Source organism: Coturnix japonica, chromosome 4 (assembly GCF_001577835.2).
Source record: "Coturnix japonica isolate 7356 chromosome 4, Coturnix japonica 2.1, whole genome shotgun sequence".
NCBI lineage: Eukaryota > Metazoa > Chordata > Aves > Galliformes > Phasianidae > Coturnix > Coturnix japonica.
Genome location: NC_029519.1, coordinates 10,992,601 through 11,011,847, shown reverse-complemented (window position 1 = coordinate 11,011,847; position 19,247 = coordinate 10,992,601). Strand labels below are relative to the sequence as shown.

At 43.0% G+C, this 19,247-nt stretch overlaps 1 protein-coding gene across 6 annotated transcripts in view; it reads right to left on the bottom strand.

Moving 5' to 3' along the window:
* LOC107312810 overlaps nucleotides 1-19,247 on the bottom strand; it is a 48,880-nt gene that overhangs the window by 27,801 nt on the left and 1,832 nt on the right. The window contains exons 3-4 of one of the 6 annotated variants that reach the window (XM_032444598.1): nucleotides 8,055-8,128; nucleotides 325-6,796 (exon numbers count right to left, since the gene is read on the bottom strand). The exons of 2 other annotated variants lie outside the window; for them this stretch is intronic. In XM_032444598.1, coding sequence (XP_032300489.1) covers nucleotides 6,766-6,796; nucleotides 8,055-8,128 — 105 coding nt within the window. In that variant the 3' untranslated portion in view covers nucleotides 325-6,765. Of the gene's footprint in view, nucleotides 1-324; nucleotides 6,797-8,054; nucleotides 8,129-11,697; nucleotides 17,212-19,247 lie in introns of those variants that run through there. 3 more of the 6 variants (XM_015860541.2, XR_004307238.1, XR_001554629.2) reach the window with 3 other exon arrangements.

Genomic DNA, 19,247 nt, shown 5'->3' with positions numbered 1-19,247 from the left:
ACAGTTCTTTTTCAGAATACTGATTAGTGGTTTTCTGGTTACAAATCTAAATGTAGTTCCAAATACTCTCCATAAAAAGAGAGGAAATGTTTATTGACTTTCTCTCTCTTTCTTTTTTCTTTTAACATTGCTCTGCATGAATTTGCCTTTCTTCATCTGTCAAGAGACTTTCCAGAAACTAGATGATTTATTCAGGATGAGGGAAATGGTTTTAAATGGAAGAAGGTAGATCTAGACTAGATATCAGGAAGAAATTCTTTTCTGTGAGGGTGGGGAGACACTGGAACAGGTCTCCCCAAGAGGCTGTGGATGCCCCCTTCCCTTGAAGCATTCAAAGCCAGGCTGGATGGAGCTTTGAGCAACCTGGTCTAGAGGGAGGTGTGCCTGCCTAATAGTGCTCCTCCATGTGGTACACAGTGTCTGTAAGTGCTAAAGATTCAATGGCCTGGGCGTTATTCTGCGGAGAGAAATGAGATGGCTCTGAAATAAGGCAGCAAAATGGAAAGATGAGGTGAAAGATGATGGTGATCACAGCAGAAAGCATCCAGCATCCCTGCAGAACAGCTTTCTCTAGGGACAGGACGTGTGGTGATTGCTCCTTGTTAAGACTTAGACATTACTCCTCTTCATGTGCTGATTATTGCAAAGCTGCTGAATTCCCAAGCATCTGTAGCAGTCTCCATTGCTGGAGACAGGGTGCTTGGGACAGGCATCTGACAGAATGCTGGAGATGAGCTGTGAGCACATCTAGTGAATCCTTTCCTATAACTCTTCCTTCAGTTAGACACTTGCTTTCCCCAAGGTGAAGCCAACATATTTTCCAAGCAGAAGCCTTTCATAAACAGTTTTGACCCATGGGATCCAAGACTATGAAATATTAATATGATGTCTTGAACTTCTGAAAGTGGCCAAGAACAAAGAAAAGTGTTGGACAAAGCATCTCTAAAAACCTCCTCTGTCATCCATCTTACTAATCTTTTATCTTATGGTCTGGAGTTCATATGGCTGGTGCAAACCTCAAGGATTTGAGATGTCAGCTGGGAAAGAAATTGGATGCTAAAATTGCATTTTTGTTTATGTTTTTCTTTTTGTAATTTTCTTTCCCATTAAATAATTAAGATCTGAGCCTTTTCCTTTGCTAGAATTAAATCGTATACTTTCACGTTTAATCTGCTTGATGTTGAGCAAGTTGAACTGAAGCCAGCAGACACGAAGCAGACTTGCTCTCCGGAGAAAATGTAACTGTTTAGAACAGTAAATGGAGGAAATCTCTTGATGTGTATCTGCTATTTGAGTTGAACCTGACAATTGAAAGCGTTTCCTACTCTTCAGGAGTGAATTTGAAGACTGGCATTACCAGCTGTGGAGTGCGAGGAACAAGTCTCTCTGTCAGTGGAGATCAACGACTCATAAGCAGGTATTGTTCAGTCACCACAGCGAGCTGCAGAATTTCAAAGATAATTGCTAAGAATATGAAATCGATTAAAATTAGTCATGTATTTTGACAAAATATTTTGATGCTACACAAATAGCAGTGCATCCAACAAGGTTTTTCCCATGCATGCCTTATTCAACATCTCTTCACAGTGGTTTTCCATTAAAACCCCAGTAATTAGATTCCACTTCACTAGGGCTGTATGCTCTGCTTGTCTTCAAACAAGCAAGCAATAAACAAGACCTTCCTGCTGATTATAGCATGACACGTTGCTAACATCCTAATAAAACCATTCAGACAGAATAAAGGTTAGTAAAAGGATTTCAGAGTCCTAGGATCTCTATGGGGTCTGTCTGTAGCCTCATTAGTGTGGCAGCAAGTGGAGGGAGAAACTGTCTCCCCCTTATTATGCTGTGTCTTCCTAAACTTGAAAAATCTCTGAGCAAAGGTGTGTCCCCAAGAAAAGAAATACGTAGGTGTTGTGATTTCAATGGGATAAAAAAGTTAATTCTGTGTATTTGTGTGCTAATGAAGAAGATGAAATCTGTACTGCTAAATGTGATGCAGTTTCAAAGGAAATGGAAGCTGGAAGATGCAAGTTAAGACCTCAAACTACAAAAATAGCTGTAGAAGCAAATACGTAATGTGACATTACACAAAAGGATTAGTGGGAGTGAGAGTAATGTTAAACTTTGCTCTTTAATAGGCAGTGTGAGACACAGTCACGCTCAAAAGAACCAGATTCAGATATAATCATTGCATCTTCATCTAACTGATGGACCTCAATCTTGTAGTTGAGCAGAATGGCTCACCTCTGAGTAGGGAAAAATTACATTCGTCAGGTTGGCAGTCAGAACACAGAACTGGATTAAAAATGCCCTTACAGCTTGAAGACACTGAGAAAAACTGCAGTGACCTACTGGTAATATTAGCTTAGAGCAACTACCGGCAATTTCTTTCTTTATGCAAAGAGGAAAACACAGGTATTTGAACAATGATCTCTGGAGGTAAGAGATGAGAACTTTCAGGTTGTAGAGAAGTAAGCCAAGCAAGGAATCAGCTGTCATCCCTGAAGGCAGGACACAGTGGGGTGACATTCAGCTGCCTCATCAAATGGAGGAGTACCTTACTGCCCAGCTGGAAAGTGTTCATTCAGCAGCTAACCCACTGCCTGCCTTTGATTAGACAAGGACTGTCCCATAGAAACAGCATTGCCCTCCTGCTAACTATTTCAGGGAAATTACACTCGACAGATCATTAGAGAGAAGGGGCTTCATGATGTAAATGCATGGCAGTAACAGGCATCCCTCATCTGAGCAGATGGAGAACCTGTACTCATGGCTGGAAGCACAGAAGCGGCCACTCAGGAGATTCAGACTACATCCCAAAGGGGCAAGGCTGACTCAGACACTAGCTGTCATATCGCAGCAGCTTAAAATTAAAGGCAGGGAAGCAAGAGCTTGTTAATTGTTATTCTCCTTTACCAGGGAGTAGGGATCTGCCCCTTCTGCAGAATTCCTCCATGTCCAGTGTGAATTTCCAGCTGTGGTTTGTTTGGAGACAGAAGCTACAGACAAAATATTCAGACCTGTGTCCTCAGAGCAGTGAATACACAGCACGTTCCTGCAAGTTAAATTTGTTTCTAATTCCGTATTTGAAAATGAGCTTAAATGCCAGCGGTGATGTAATGTTCATTTACATTTAGATTCTGTTTCTATTTATTTAAATTCCTATTAACTGGATCTAGATCCTAACAGTGTGGGCTTTTTTATCCATCCAGGCTCTCTTTGATATGAACAGCTCATTTTTTTCTTATAGGCTGCCAAATTTCATGCCTTATTGATTCAATAAAGGAAGAAGAATGACAGGTAGAAGGGGAAATGGATGTTTCCTCCCCAAGGGGAGATTTACAAATTTCATATGAACTGTTCCTGTAGGAAATGTTTTCTCTGACTGCCACAGAAATGGCTGTGGAAGGAGGTTAGAAGTTATGGTTCACTTCAGATTTGTCCAGGATATGCATAGCTGAAGATGGGCTTTGGCTTTAAGATAACTCCTGCACCATATTCCATAAACATGAACTGCCTGCATGTGATAGATGGCTTAAAAATAACTGGAAATCTCTCATCTGCAGCCTCTCTCTTTGCAGTTCTTTCCTCTTGGTGCTGCTGAGTGCTCTAACACTCCAGAGAAGGATGCTGGAGGTAGGAGATGCCAAAGGACACTGCAAGTAGTTATGCCCCCCTCTGCAAACAGGAACACTGTTTGAACCTGCATTTAGCAGGAGTTCGAGCAGTTTCTCAGTCCCTTAATAGCCACAAAGCTAAGGCAAGGACAGAGGAGCCAGGGCATAAATTAACAGATGGCACGTGGGAATCCAGACTCAGAAGAGCATGCTAGGGGATCAAGGCAAGGCCCAAAGTGCTTCTGAGCACTGGGTTCATTTATTCACCCAGGAAGAAAAAGGAGATTTATCTTCAGAAGAAGCAGAAGTAATAACAAGATCATCAGCGAGATCTCTCCAAGTACTTACTCCCATAAATATCCACAGGGATGACTGAGTTCCCTAGTGGGATGGTGTTGAAAGAGTTGCCAGAATAATTAGTTTTCTATTAGGATACACAAGACATTTGATATCTTTCAAAACTGTTGTTTCGGTCTCTCTACAGGCACAAATACAGTGGTTATTCTGGATTTGTCTACTTACGGTTTTCTTCAGAGCAGAGAGGTTTACAGGAGCCCTATTTTTAATTTAAGATCCTGAGATAATTACATGACTTCAGTAGGCAAGAGACTCATTGTACTGTGACTCAATCCAGGCAGGCATGCAAGTAAGAGACCAGACAAGGCACAGCTAATAAGAAAGCTCTTTTTTGTACACAAAAAGTCACATTAAACTCAGATTAAAAAGGCTGGAAATTGAAGAACTTTGTAATCAGAAAACAGCAGAATGGAGGTTGATTTTACAAATGTTAATTAGCCCTTTTGCCCATTTACATTATTATATACCCCTTAATTACCTGATCAGATCTTTTTCCAGAGGACTCCTGTTTTAAGGTTAGGTACCATTGCCAGCTTTTTCTATCGTTAGCTTACTTTTTGGTTCTTTATGTAATAAGCTTCCTTATCAGAAATCCCTCCATATCCACCATGCGTGCTGCTCAGATGAGCATGTGAACAGGACAGCCACAATACTGAGACCCACCATCTGAGATGTGACTGGGAGTTTTGTTCACTGCATACTGGCTTGAGACTGGCCACATACATCCTTGTGCCTCTAAGTAGACAGTGAGTCCAATAAATAGCTGAAGTCAAAGCAACGTTTCATCCAAGGATTGACTATTCTTTCTCTGCTTCCAATACCAGCTTGAGAAGATCAACTGTCTCCCTTTGATCCTTCCAGACACCCTGTCTGAAGGAACCTTGTCTTTCATTTGATCATTTTTTGCAGAGGAAGAAATGGACCGTGTCTTTGCCAAATCCAAATAGAGCAACATGCATACATATGAGGAAAGGCCACGTATATGGACCAGTAAAGTCAATAAGCAAACAAGTACATATAATATATCGAAGAGTCCCTGGGACTGATTCTCTTCTCATTCCCAGCCCTGCATTTTTAGAATGAGGCCCTATGTTTTAGCCTGATAATGAGTCTGGAATGTAGCGCTAGAGCTGCCAGACAACAGACCTTAAAGTTTTGTCAGCCTTTTAGCAGACACAACAGACTTCCAGCCCTTTTGCCTGAAGCTTTGATTAAACTCTTACTAAAGTTTCCCTTTGTTGATATATTCCCTTTCAGGCAAAGGTGAAAAGTAGGGAGAAAAACAGCCTATGTCTGAGCATGTCGGCTCCTCATCCCTGTGCCTAATAATGCCATAGAGATCTAAGCCACTTGTTGCCTTTCCCTGTTCCATGTCTTGTCTGGCTGGGTCATATGGCTTATGAAGTGCTTTGCTTAGTGAGGGCACTGGCTGAGATGATTGACAGCTTTTCTGTGTCAGAAGACCAAACTGCTCAGTCCACGGCAGGGAACTTTAAAGCCTTTTGAAAGAGCAGAATCTCCACCGCTGGCAGGAGGCCATTAGTGACTGTCTGCTTTTGAATCTAAGTTTAGGATGTACCATTAGGATCCCAGAGAACCTTATCAGAGATGTTAAAAGGAGTTAGCAAGAAACTCTTCCTGTTTGATTCTCATCTGACTAGGGGAGCAAAAAATAAGAAAAAGGAAAGGAAAAAAAAGAAAAGATGCAGATAGAGGGGAAAATACCACCACACGGAGTGCTCTGACATGCATTAGTAGGTACTGGATGGCAATATGTTAATAACAGAGTGTCACTGTTTATCAGGCACCGTGTGGTAGGTGAAAAATCAGATCGCGGTGCTGATAGTGAGTTCAAGAGACACGTTTTCAATTGACTGCAGACTGTAATTAGCTTTTTCCCTTGCCCATTTTTATCTTTCCTCCTCCCATTCTGATATGTCACTCACACATCTTCTCTTGTCAGAATTCAGCAGTGACGCGGAGCCATTTCTGATCTTTCACCACGAATAGTCATCCCTGAATCTCGTTAACGTTGTCAGATCTTATCAGGAAAGTGACACAAATGTCTGCATCAGCCCTCTGCCCGCCTGCGTCTGCTGCCACACAGAAATATGGGGACAGAAGGCTGTGGCACCTCTGCCTGTTATCTTTTGGTAGCAAAAGTCATGGCAGAAAAGGCGTGTTAAACTTTTCCAATGTATAATTCTTGCAGAACTTACATAGTGCTCTATCATCATAGAAAGAGGAAAAGTAACTTTTTAATTTCTTTGCAATTAAAGTTTTCTTCTTTCAGGTGGCCATCAGTGTAAGATGCAATTGCTGCTCCACTGCAGTCTGCTGTAGCTTAACACGGATGGAGTGCTGCTTGGCTGCTGTCATAATGCAGTGAGAATGCTGCTAACATTTAATCCCAGTTACCTTACGTGGTGTTACTACATCATGTTAGCCTCACTGAAATGTGCAACTATGCCCATAACCCAGATTTCAACTTACTTAGTGCTAAATTCTCCTCTTGCTACCCTACAAAGGAGTGTTTCCACTGAGCTCTGCAGAAGGATTAGGCTCTGTAGGTGAGGCAAAAAGTGGGTTCTCAAACTGAGTCTGCTTGCTTTTATTCTTTTCCACCTAAGTCTCCTTCGAACTAATTCAAGACCTTTAGTATTAATTCTGACGCGTATAAGAGGTTTCAGCAGCAGGATCTGGGCTTGTGAGTCTTGGCTACCCATCACTTTGCTCACAAGATGAGATAGCTCTCACTTCTTACCTCCTGTCCATGTGTCTGGATGTTTTAATGATCCAGGAGAGATACTGGAATGTATCTGGATGAGGAAGGAAGATGAAGATACAAATGAAGGTTGAGAATGTGTATGCAAGAGCCTCCATGATAGCTTATTCCTCTATCTGCACAGCACATATCAGTGCCCAGGCTGACCAACCTTGGGATGCTGTGCTTGGGAAGGGAGAAGGATTACTCAATATTAGCTGTGAAGTTTATTATAAGGGACAAGGGGTGTGTAAAGTGGTAGGGATGCCGCCTCTGAACAAAGCATATGAAATAACTGATTTCTACTTAAGCAGCGCTCGGCAGAGAGGCTGTCTGCCTCCATTTTCTTCTTAACATCTCACTTCTTATTATTCATTTTGTCTCTTCGTCAGTGGAAGGAATGTGCTGCAGTGCAAGAACATGTTCTGTCTACCCGTGGTGCATGGCACCGTTAGCTAAGAAATGAGATGCTCAGAGAGGCATACTAAAACACAGGAGGATTTTGATGAGCATTACATTGCTCTTAGAGGACAACAAGCTTGTATGCACCAGATTTCTTCCCCTTGAACAGAAAGCAAAATAACAATCTTTCCTTCAGAAAAGGATTTCAATTGTGAGACAAATGACCATGGATGCCTCCCTCTGTTTCATTTTAGGAAAAAAAAGGCTGACTAGGAAACTAATTAAGTGGTTGGTTAACTTTATGCATATAAGTAGCTTCATTTGATTTTAGGTTAAGTTGCTGCAGCTTCCTATTTGGAAGCATGAGCAGAAAGGCAGGCAACTAAATCTCTGTAAAAACGCTATTTATCTTGAGAAGACCTTGAATGGCTCCTAAATTCCCTAATGGGGCCTTTCCTGCTATTTTCTTTACACAGTCTCAGTACAGTAATTTGAGAAGAACCATAAACCTTCCTTGAAATGATAATCTGCAGCTCCTGTTGAATAGAAATAGAGCTGGGAAGCATGTTATGAATGTGACGTTGGCTCAGCGGTGCTGCAGGTGATATGGACAGTACCAGCCAGTAGCTGAGCTCTCTAGTGAGCACGACCTTCTCATGTGCCCTACAGTGGTGTCACAAAGCTCAAGCCACAGGTTAAACAAGCGTGGGGGTTATGATAGGATTTAGGATTTTCAAACAAAATGCCAAATGCTTTAGATTTGCATCCAGTCAGGCTGATATGCTACAACACTGAGCAAATCACTCAGTTCTCTTTCGTGTCCCGTCTTGCACAATTCAAGCTTTCTGGGCAGAGATACCCAGAATGTTGTGCCGATCTTATAGGACTTGTCGCTCTGAGATGTCACTCACTTGCAGTTGTGTGGGTGGCTGCTTGTGTAGGGCAGGCAGAGAGACTGTGGAGTCACAGGTGTGAATCCAACGATCTGTAATCATCAAAGCAGAAAAGTCAGCAGAAGGCAGACACAGAGCCAGAAGGAGCAACAATGCAAAAGCATATTCAGAGAGGGCGACAGCAAAGGGAGAGGTGGAAAGAAGGAGGGTTGGATGAAACAGTGAAGGTAGCAGTGGTGATGGCTCCTCCTGGTGTGCCCAGCAGGACCAGCCATGGACACACCTTTACCTCTCTGTACCATGATCATGACCAAAAATGCCACCGACATTCCCAATTCATTGAGCTTTCAGAAGGATCTAGGATGGAAAAGCGCACTCATTCCCACAAGCCCCCTCTGGTACCGGCTGTCGCTGGCAATGGGTGATCTGCTAGTCATTTGTTTGGTTCAGCTGTTTTGCCTGCTGCTTTGGCTCAGTGGAGGTTTTCTGGCTTCTAAAGAAATGCAGCTATGTTTTGGTGGCAGTAAAGAGGTAAGGTTCCATTGCAGTGCCTGAAACGTCATCTCCTGTTTTGTTTTAATCCCAGGCAGCGCCATAACGTGGGATGGCAAAGACTGAAGAAGAGGGTGATACACTTACTTTAAGAAGTGGGAAACAGAGGATGCAGGCTGGGGTCTGGATGGTGATGTGCTGCTGCTCCAGGTAGGGGCTGCATGTGTGTGGCTGCCGTGGGTCTGAGCCCAGGCAGGAGGAGCAGCCTGAGCCTGCAGAGAGCTGGGAACAGGGCAATGGGCTGGAGGGCTGGCACTGGTCTGTACTGCCTGCTGAGGAGGTAATTCATCTGCAAAGTGAGTTTTGATTTCAGCAGAGCAGTTTCTGCTGAGACCCTGGGAATGGTGGCAAGGTGATTATGGAGTAGATGTACATATAAATGAAATCAGTGGTACACCATGGCTTTAAATTATATTACCTTATGAGCGTGTATGCACATGGTGGGGAGAAAATAAGGAGATACTCGATTTTCTACAAACAGTTGTATGCAACTGCAACTTGCTGTTATTTTAAGCTTCCTTTATCTCCGGTATTTGCTGGCACAGAAATCTCAAGAAACACATCTGCTCATTCAGCGTATCACCAATTGTTTTCAGGATACGTGGATGTGTAGCACTGATGTCAATGGCGTGTTCCTGAATTAAAACGTCCTTATTCACTAAACTCCTTGCTCATTATAGTCCTGAGCCACTGGAGAGTTTGAAGCTCATCTGTTTGTCAAATGTGTTTTATGAGTTAATTGCTCTGTTGGCATTACTGTGGATTTGCATCCACTGCTAACAGCCCAGGAACTGCCATTTTACTCAGAAATGGATCCTTTAACTTGCCTGTGCTGTCAAAGATTATGTAAAAAAAATAAACACAAACTCGAGCTGTTAGTCTAGGAACAGTAAGTCCAGTGTCACCCCTGTGTTAACAACCAGCATCACTGATTTATATTCCTTGCAGATGGATGCTCATTATGAAATGTGTCGCTTTGTTCTGTTGAGTTTCTTTTAGTTAACAGCTGCTACTACACTGAACAGCTGGACTGTTTTCAAACTAACAACTACTTAGGACCCAGAACAATTTACTTTCTGAAATAAAGAAAGGCGAGAAGTTTCTCTTCCTAGAATCTGCCCAAGATTTTTGATAAGTCTCCCATGCTGAGGTGGGATGAAAAAGTCAGATATCATTAAAACTTTAGCAGAGCAGAAGGCTGCAGAAAAAGACTCATTTGCTGTTCTAGCTTTTATAGGCCTTCCTTTATCAGTGTGCTTACATCTAGGCTTAATTTTCTGATTCTTTGAGTCCGGTCATATGCTTAGGCTTTCACTGAGTCACACGTTAATGAGATGTCTGGGAGTCTGGTCTTGGAATGCCAGGAGAATAAACTTGAAAAATGGAGAAATACAACACGCTTTCCAAGACTTCAATAAGGCTGTGAACCTGTGTCTCTATCTCCTCTACCCTGAGCAATAAATGATGGAAGAATCTGTCTCTTACAAAGCGATGGCCCTGTAGAAATTAAACTGCACTGAGAAGGGCACACATAGTACTCATTCAGGCTGCTTGGGATTTGCAGGGTGGCTGGTTGCAACATCTGGAAATGGATCTCTTGTTCAGTCCTTTGTGAATCTGCTGCTGCCTGCAGTTACTGACCTTCAAGATAAACAAAGGAACCAAACTTTTTTTTTGCTGTCGTTTTTGATAGTTTCTTTTCCAGAACCTCTCCTTCCCCTTCCCACAATCTCAGGTCTCCCCTCCTGTGCCTGTAAAATAACAGCCGTGTTACAGAGCAGCAAACTTGGATGCAGATTTTGGATGCTTTTTGATTCCTTCTGTCAGTGTCAACTGGGATTTGATTCCCATTTTAATCCCACGCCTGTGTCTGGCAGCTTGTAAATCACAAATGCGCGTCACTGGAAAGGAGTGGATTGCTTCTGTCTTAATCTGCAACCTCTTGCTTTTATGACTCCTTTGTATCATCAGTCTTTATTTCCATCACAAGGAAAAAATGTCCTCCCCCAGCAGTGCTACTGGATGAATGTGTTTTATTCTCAGCAGGATGGGAGAAATGCGATTTACAAGGGTTCTGGGCACTCGGAACTCACGAGCATCGGTACTTCTGAAACATGCCTTTTCTATGATGGATGGGGCATATTATCTAAATGCTAATAAATACTGAACCACAAATTGGCTCCATTTTTCTTCATTCCTTCACTGCCTGTGGTTGCTGAATGATGCTAAATCCAGCCTCAGACACATTGCAATACTAATTAGTTCCGATTTCTTTCTTTGTTCTTTCTGATAGGGCAATATGGATGTGCTGCCTCTGGGCATATTTATGTTCCAGCCTCCCTGGCTCATCTCCACAGGGTGTGTATAGTTGGTGTGAGAGGGACAGGGAATGAAGGTGGTATAAAACTCATCTGGCACAGAACTCTTGGGTATCATTTAAAAGGGTCAGCTGGATTATATCTCTTAATAAACTCTATGGGACTTTCCCATAAGGCTGAGGCCCTCTGACTACACAGATGATACCGTGAACTCTGGCAGATGAATACCCGCCACAGCAACTCTCAGTTGCTCCCTGTAGCCTTCTCAATTTTAGATTCTTAAAGATAAGCCGATGAGTATTGGCTTTATTGCTTCTACATATGTGAAGTAGAGTTCACTTACAGCTCTCTGTATTGAAGATGTTCTCAGTAAGAGCACCTGTCTGGTTTTGGCAAGAAGACAAATAAACAAACCACTTTGCACTTACATTATGTGGGCATCCTGCAAGTCTTGTTGTTCCAAATTAAATTAAAACATAGGATGAAATTGTCTCATAGGCAGCCCCTCAGAAGATCCTCTGACACCTCCTCTGAACGTGTGGTATCAGTGCTGATTTTGTAGCAGCCGACTACTTGGAATAAACCTGGCACTTCAGTACTGGGAAATAATCTGTCCTTTCTTAAAGACCAAGTTATTAAAGATTGAGAGTCTTTTCAGCCCTCTGTGAGATCACTCGCAATTTCCCATCTCAGAGAATTCAGATGTTTGCCCCGTAATTGTGGAAACGCTTTGCAATTCAGTGTAGTGGGAATAGCCTTTCTAAAGCAAAGGCAAAATGAACAAATACATATTTAAAATATCTGTGGCTGTCAGACATTTATTCTGTGAAATACAGCAACAAACTTTTCCTTTGGGTGGGCTTTGGTCTTCTACCAAGAGACTCCAGAAACTGAATGTACTGAACATGGCCAACAGAGGTCATGGGTGACTTGAAGACTGCACACGCAGGGAGACAAAACTTGATTCACTCTTCAGTGTGGCAGACAAAAGCTTGCAACAAGCTGATCTGAAGCAAGGCTAGAGGTGGGATTTTGGTTTTAATTATGCCAGTGGTTAATTACAGGAAACCTTGTCCAGGCATTGCCATTACTTCTTACAATCATTGTTTTCAGTTGGGCTTGCCCTTTATTCTGTAACTCAAATGAGAGGTTTTATCAAGTATGTAGGTTATGGTCTTTGTTACAAATGAAATGAAACGATTCAAATGGTTTGTCCTGTAGGGTGGGAAAAAAAAGCGTTATGCATTTATGCTGCAGAGTGGATGATGGACATTCTATAAGGGAAACGTAAAATGCTGGAGGGGAAAAGGCTGGTGCCCATGCTGTAGTGTCCTACCATCTCCTGTGGTCCTTGTCTGAAATACGCTTTTAATTTAATACTTCTCTCATTTACAGAGCAGATAAGGGAAGAGATTTCACGCTCTTCTCAATTTAGGCATTTCAGTAGCTCAAGAGAGTTGGTCAGTACTGTATTAATTGCACAGTCTGGCTGTGGTCCCTTGCAAAACCATCTCTGAATGGAGATGCAGGCTCACATGGCATCATCTGCTAGCTGTGTGTTATTTCTGTGCTCGGTGTTTGTTTGTTTAGAACCACCTCTGAGCTCACTTGGTGTCACTGATTTCTGTAGGATCAAGCACAGCTCCGAGTGTCTGGATTCAGGGCTTTTATTCCTTGCTCATCTCGTCTAGGGAGGGCTGATAAAAAGTAATTCAAAGGTGCCCAGGGGGTGCAGAGCTACAATAAGCTGATGCTGTCTGCAAGCAGTGATGAGACGACCTCGGCGGTCCTGCAGTATGATCATACTCATCCAAATACATAGATGAGACAATCTCGTTAAATAATTGAAGTGGTATTAAGTTCAGGCCTCTCACATTTAGTACTTTTCAACTCTCCTGCCACTTATTTCATTGCTCTTTGCAGAGAAATTACACTTTTTCTAGTTTTAGCATTTGTTCTGCTCTGTGCCACCGGCTCCCAGCAGCTCCTGCAGACCTCCCGACCTCCCTCTTTCAGCCTCTAATATCATGACTTGTTTCCATGGAGACCAGAGTAAAGCGATAAATAAATGTGGCTGGGAATAGCAAGCTTCCACCTTCTGCAACTGGGATAAAACCTGGGGAATCATTGCTCGGCTGTGTGTTACACAGAGGAGCCCTGGTGGCCTCCTCTCGGTGGCTTGCAAGCAGAGCTGACACGGTATGGCTCAGCACCCCAAATATTCAGGGTACACTGATTTTCATGGCTGAAGAGTGTTTACTACCTTCAGGTTGTGTGAGTGAGGAATTGCTAGGGGATACTAATGACCATGGGGCTTGTGAAGCTGCCCCATTAATTAACACAGAAAACTGGTCCTGTTTCACACAGCCTGGCTTCAGCCAGAATCTTCCTCTGATTCTCTGCTTAGAGAGAGGCTGTTCTCATAGATGGCTTTTCTCTTTGGAGGATTCAATTTAAGTTGGTTGGTTCTGTCTGAACAACTCTAACCCCGAGTCCTCTCTGCCTCTGGTGGAATTAAAAGCTGAACTCACATCTGAATGCTCAGGTGGTTCATTTTAAAATAAATGAAATAAGATTTGGGACTTCCAAAGTAGGATTGGAAACATTAAATCTTATTAGATCTGAACTGCCACCCGTTCGTGTTCTTTTTACCATCAGCTCCTTTCTGTCCTGCCACACTCATTAATTCTTGCCAATATCACATTTGTCCTCGATCGGGCAGGCTTTCCTAGGCCTTTTTATTACTCATTACTTGAATCTCTCTTTATCTTGTTTGATTCTGCTGGGACATCCAGAGAATTTTCCAAGCTGTGAGCACAGGATTGTGCAGAAACCACTGCCTGCCACTGATGCTTCATTTGAAGATGCTCTCTTGTGATTTACCAATAAACTGGCAAGACACATTGCTGCTGGCAGCCTTATACTGCTGAAAATTGTTTTTCAGGTGAGATGGTAAATTGTGGTCTCTCGCTTCCTGTAGACACAGCTGCTTAATAGATCTAGTTTTGATGTCTGATGTAGTCACACTGGAGGTCCCTAGTGTTTCCTTCCCTTATGTTAATATAACAGTTGTTTTGTGCTGCTCTTCCCAGAAGGAGCTGCATTTCATTAGAGTTTCTACTTGCTGTATGGATTGAGGAAGGAAGACTGACATGGCAAGAAATACCTTCTTTCTTTTCTCCTTTCAAAGGCATTCCATTGATGTGCTGCACTCTGGGTTTATGTATGTATCTGTTCTTATACACTCCAGTCTAGAATCACGGAATCGTTTGAGTTGGAAGGGACCTTTCAATGTAATCTAGTCCAATTCCTGAGATTTATGCTGCCAGTGGGATACTCTCATAGCTGAAATGATGCAGGAGGGAACTGCTTTCTATATCACTTCGGCCCTTTGAGGGGTACCCTGTGGAACTACCTTATTTATTGTGGCCCCCCAGTTTGGTTATCGCAACAGCTGTGTCAGTGGTTTACTGCAAGTGAATGCTTATTTCTCTCCTGCTCTCTCTGGTTCCATCCTGTAATGTTTGTTAACTTAAAGACTCCTCCTAATTGTATGTTCTGAAATATGCTTCTGATTAACTATCACCTATAAATGCTACTTAAAAACAAAATACCAGAATTGTCCTTGAACTCCTAATTGTCCATTTCCAGCTCCAGTGGGACTAAATTAACCAATTACAATGAAATACAGAAAATAGAAAGTGCATCAGGAACTGTGTGTCCTTTCTAGAATCCTGTCTGACAGCCTGATTATCCTCAAGAAAAAAGAACCATCCAGGTACGTTCCCGGAGGAGAAGGATTAACAACTCTGGAAGAAGATTCACAGTGATGTGAAGAAGACAGATGTGTGTGTAGTTCAAGTTCATCTTGGCAGAGTCATGCTGAAAATGCCAATCCGACAATTTTAATGCTGGCAGGAAAAGGGAGGTATGAGGGGGCTGGGTAAGTGATAGCTGGTTCTAGTGCAATGTGAGATCCAGAGGCGATGCTGAGCACTAATAAACCCTGTGCCCAGGGTGGCTTCTCTCTGTGAGTGCACATCAAGGTGACAAAGTACATCAGCCGATATGATCACTCAACTTGGGCTGCTGCAGCCCAGCGGTGAGAGATGTGAGCCGAGATGTTTTTGCCTTGGGTGACAAGGTGTATCTGCAAGGAAGATCTGTGGCTGTACCTGAATTTGCTGTGACTTTCTAGCACAGATTCTGATAGTAAGGTGGCTGCAGAAATATAGAGCTCAGTGCAGAAGGTAGGTGGATATAGCAGGCTCTCTGCACTGAGAAATTGGAAAATGCATTATTCTCAGTTATCGAAACGAGCCTTCTTCAAATATGCACCTCCCAGGAATCTGGGCGTCACTTTGGTCTTCATGGTCACAGAAGTGGTACAAATGTTTGTCCTCTTTCCCTTTCTTCAGCTGTGTGCATCAGTGGGGCACAGCACCTCAGACTTACCATCACACAGGACTCCTGTGACATCCTGGCATCGGGGCAACAGTGTGTGTTATTACAGAACGAGCAGGCTTTGTTAGTGCTGGAGCATTTGCATGTAGTCTTGGTAGAAGTTCCTCTGGGGCCTCAATGTCTGTCAGTCCAGAATGCTGAGCAGGATTTCAGAAGGGATAAAGGTTTGTGGGAAAGTGCCAGTATTTCATTTTAGAAACAGCTGAGGCAAGGAAAGTATTGCTGGCTGTGATTGTGCTAGGTTTTAATAACTGGTACACTCTGATCTTGTTACAAGGTGGAAGGGGCTAAAACCTGAGCAAAAGATGGGATAGCTTGCTTTTAATTCAAGGCAGGTGCTTCAGCACAGGGGTGCTGGATACCTATGGGGTATCCATAGGTATGGATACAGCATGCCTGGGAAGGCAGGTGCTCTTGTAAATAAAGTTTCTGTACTGATGGTGAAGTGAAAACAACCTTGTTCCTTTGTGTTAAAGAAGAACGGCAGTCCCTTTCCACTGTAACTTTCTGAAGATGGAAAATGCTTCCTTTTCCTCTCCTTCTGTTTTGCCATGAATTTACAAGCACCCAAAAAGTCATCCACCCTCCGCTTGGCACAAAAAATGAGCTTGAAGGGCTGCCCAGGTGGGAAAAAATCTTTCTAGATGTCACTGTAATTTCTTTAGTTTGATTGTGGAAACCCAACCTGCTTTACAAGCTCTGCACAAAACAGCACAGGCTGTTTTCCTTACCCTGTTGTGAACAGTACGTTTTTTCTCCTGCTTTATGTAAGTTGCATACAAGTGACTTTTGTGAAACTAACTTTCCAGTCTAGCTGGCAAATAATTTTTCATTACAGCTCCTCAATTTTTCACACATCACGGACCTTACGGGGAAATCAATGGGAATGCAGCACCTCTGTTAGGCAAGCTCTGCCTTAAAGGCACTGCAAAGCATAATAAGTATGATTAATATTTCTGTTCCTCAAAACCTTCTTGTTAAGCTACTGATCTCTCCTAATCTCTCATGTGGCTCCTTAACACGGGTTTGTCTGCATCGATTTTCTTCTGCAGATCATTTTAGCTCTCACGCAGTTTCAACTCATCTTGCGTTCCTGACACAGTTTGTTGCCTCTGGATATATTGCAGGACAGATTGAGCTGGTGAGTCTCTTCAGCCAGTTTGTTTTGGTTTTGCATTTGAACTTCCCAGGTTTCCTCTTATTATGAGACAGACAGAGCTTCTAGCTGAGATATCTTCTAACTTCTTACTCATTTCTGCACATAATGAAGCATCTGTGTACAGATCACTGCTTGGATGTGCAGCTGGTCTGGGTTGTAGATGATGACTAAAGATCTATCCATAGAGAGCTGAGTTTGAATTGACTGCTGTGGGTCCACTCCATTCTCAAATATAAATCTAAAATTGCTGATATATTACGATGTATTAATTTTTACTATCATCAGCAGAGCTGCAGGAAATTATGCTAATCTGTAGTACTGGGTTATACTTAATGTGGGAGATTTGCCTTGGATTTGAGGTCACCTGTTACTGCTTAGCATACAGGATGTCAGAACTGTGCAGAGATTGCTGGTTAACTGGCAATCTGTGCAGTATGGGAGCTGTGTTGAAAGCACAAGGACAGAAGGAACCTTCCTGCCCACCTTGAAAGGAATGTAGAGGTGGAAGGAATCGCTGTTGCAGGCTGGGTCTGCTCCTGTGGGCTGTCTGCAGTAGGAACTGGAGGAGTGATAGGATGTTCCCTGGTCTCCTTCACTCTGTACTGCAGCAAGGTTGGAATCACAGTGTTCACATTCGGGTTGCCTCCATGCCACAGTGATAGCTGAGAGAGAACAAAAGGAGCTGGAAGAACCGAGTTGGAGAGAAGGCTGTAATTGCTAAACATGCATCATGTTTTCAATTTATTTGAATGTTCAAAGTACAGTGTGAGATTGCCATTATACACTTGGTTACTGTGGAAAGCTGTGCGTTTAGATACACTGCTGTTAGATGGAAGAGTAGCTCTTGCTGGAGTTACATGGCTAGGGGTTACAGGAAGGGCTCAAAGGTCAGTAAAATATTGCCAGTTGAATATAAGGTGAAAGCGGTGATGTTTGAGATCCTGCAAACAGGGATCGTCTCCCTCATAAGGTGCTGATGCTTGACAGCAGTGATCAGTGCACTTGAGGCTACAATGGTAGGAGTAAGTTTACGGTATGCAGGCATAGGAAATGAATTGTTGCCTGTTCAATAATTCAGGCTCTTGGTAAGGCCCAAAGAAGGACAGCAAATGCAGATCTTCCCTTCCCTCTCAGACCCGCACTTCAGTGCACAGCACATGGACTTGTTGAACTTTGTCTTTCTGGCATCTCCATGGCTCTCAGTAGACAGAGAAGGAATATAGAAATATGTGCATAGCATAATCCATTATAGTTATCACAGAGCATTCGGAAAAAGCCTCGAGAATATCCCAGAGTACTGCTGAGGTTAATTGACTGCTTGAAGGCGTCACTACACACTTACCAGAAAATAATAAGTTTTGGACTGAAATCGACAGCTCTGCATTCACTGTCTGTGACTCTCAGATAAGCACTGTCCTGTCTGGAAGCTGAATTATCTGAGGTAGCTGAAATGGTGCAGAACTGGTGAAGGCAGGTGTTTACAGCAGGTCTCTCTGGGACCAACCCATTGCTTAAGACGCCTTAAAGCAAAGTGCTAGGGGAGGGCCTGGACTATGCCAAGCTGCAGTAACTGATATTTTTGGTAGCAGGCAGATTCAAGGCCTTTCCCGTCACTGTAGACAGACAGAGCAGTCACAGGTAGTCACGGTTATATCAAAATATTAAATATCTAAAGATGTCATATTCAGATAGGGCTCAGAGCCATAGTTGACAAGAAATATATAGATAAGAATCCCAGATACTATTGTGCTGTTAATCAAATGCCATCACTGCAGAGCCAGCTGAGTTCTGATGCATGAGGCATCAGCATGTTTTGTACCATGAGTAACTGCTGTGTTGGACACCCAGGGGCACATCGGTGGTAGTAATTTGTTACCTGAGTTTTATAACAGGAGGATGAGGTTAAGCTTGAGTATAAGGGGAAGAGATGAAGGAATCAGAAGATACGAGCCTGAATCTTTCAAGCTGGTAGTTACTGAAATGGTTTGCAGTCTCAGGTGTTGCCTGAAGTCTCTGCTCTGAAAGTCATTGCTGTTGTGATTACTGTTCTCTATGAACAGCTGGATACATATCTGAACAGTATGTTCAGCTGAGGCTCTCACTGAAAAACCAGCACTGGCAAGGCTTACCAGCTCCAGCAATGACGTAGTCCCCAGCAGGTTGGCAGATGTGTGCATATATGTGTGTGTCTATCTCTGGATAAATATCAGCCGTGTAGGTGAGGCTGCCTGTCTGCACACCAAAGAATGTCTTTTAGCTGCAGGGTTTTCCTTGTTCCCAGTTCTTCAAATGACCACATTAATCCTGTTCACAGCAACCTCGGTACAAACTGTTTTCTGGGAGAGTTACTGCTTTCAGGACAAATGCGTATCATTGAAGCAGGTGAGTACATGTAGTGCATTTCTTATTGTTGGATGATCATTCTGTATACTCCATATGCTTCAGCACTGTCTGTACAAACAGTAAATCAAGTATTGAGAGCCTTCAGAGGGATCTGTACTTTCTGAACAGCTCTGGGGCTTTTCCCATCCCTGCTGTCTCTGCTGCATCGTCCTCAGGACTAAACCCAGAGACCTTCAGCACCGTGGTGTGCAGTATTTGAGCAGATACCGATCAAATGACTTTGTGGTGCTGCTGGGAATATCTCTGCCTGGCAGACTAATGCCTCAGTGCCTCTATACCAGCAAAACAAAACAACCCGTAGTTTAAGAAAACCTG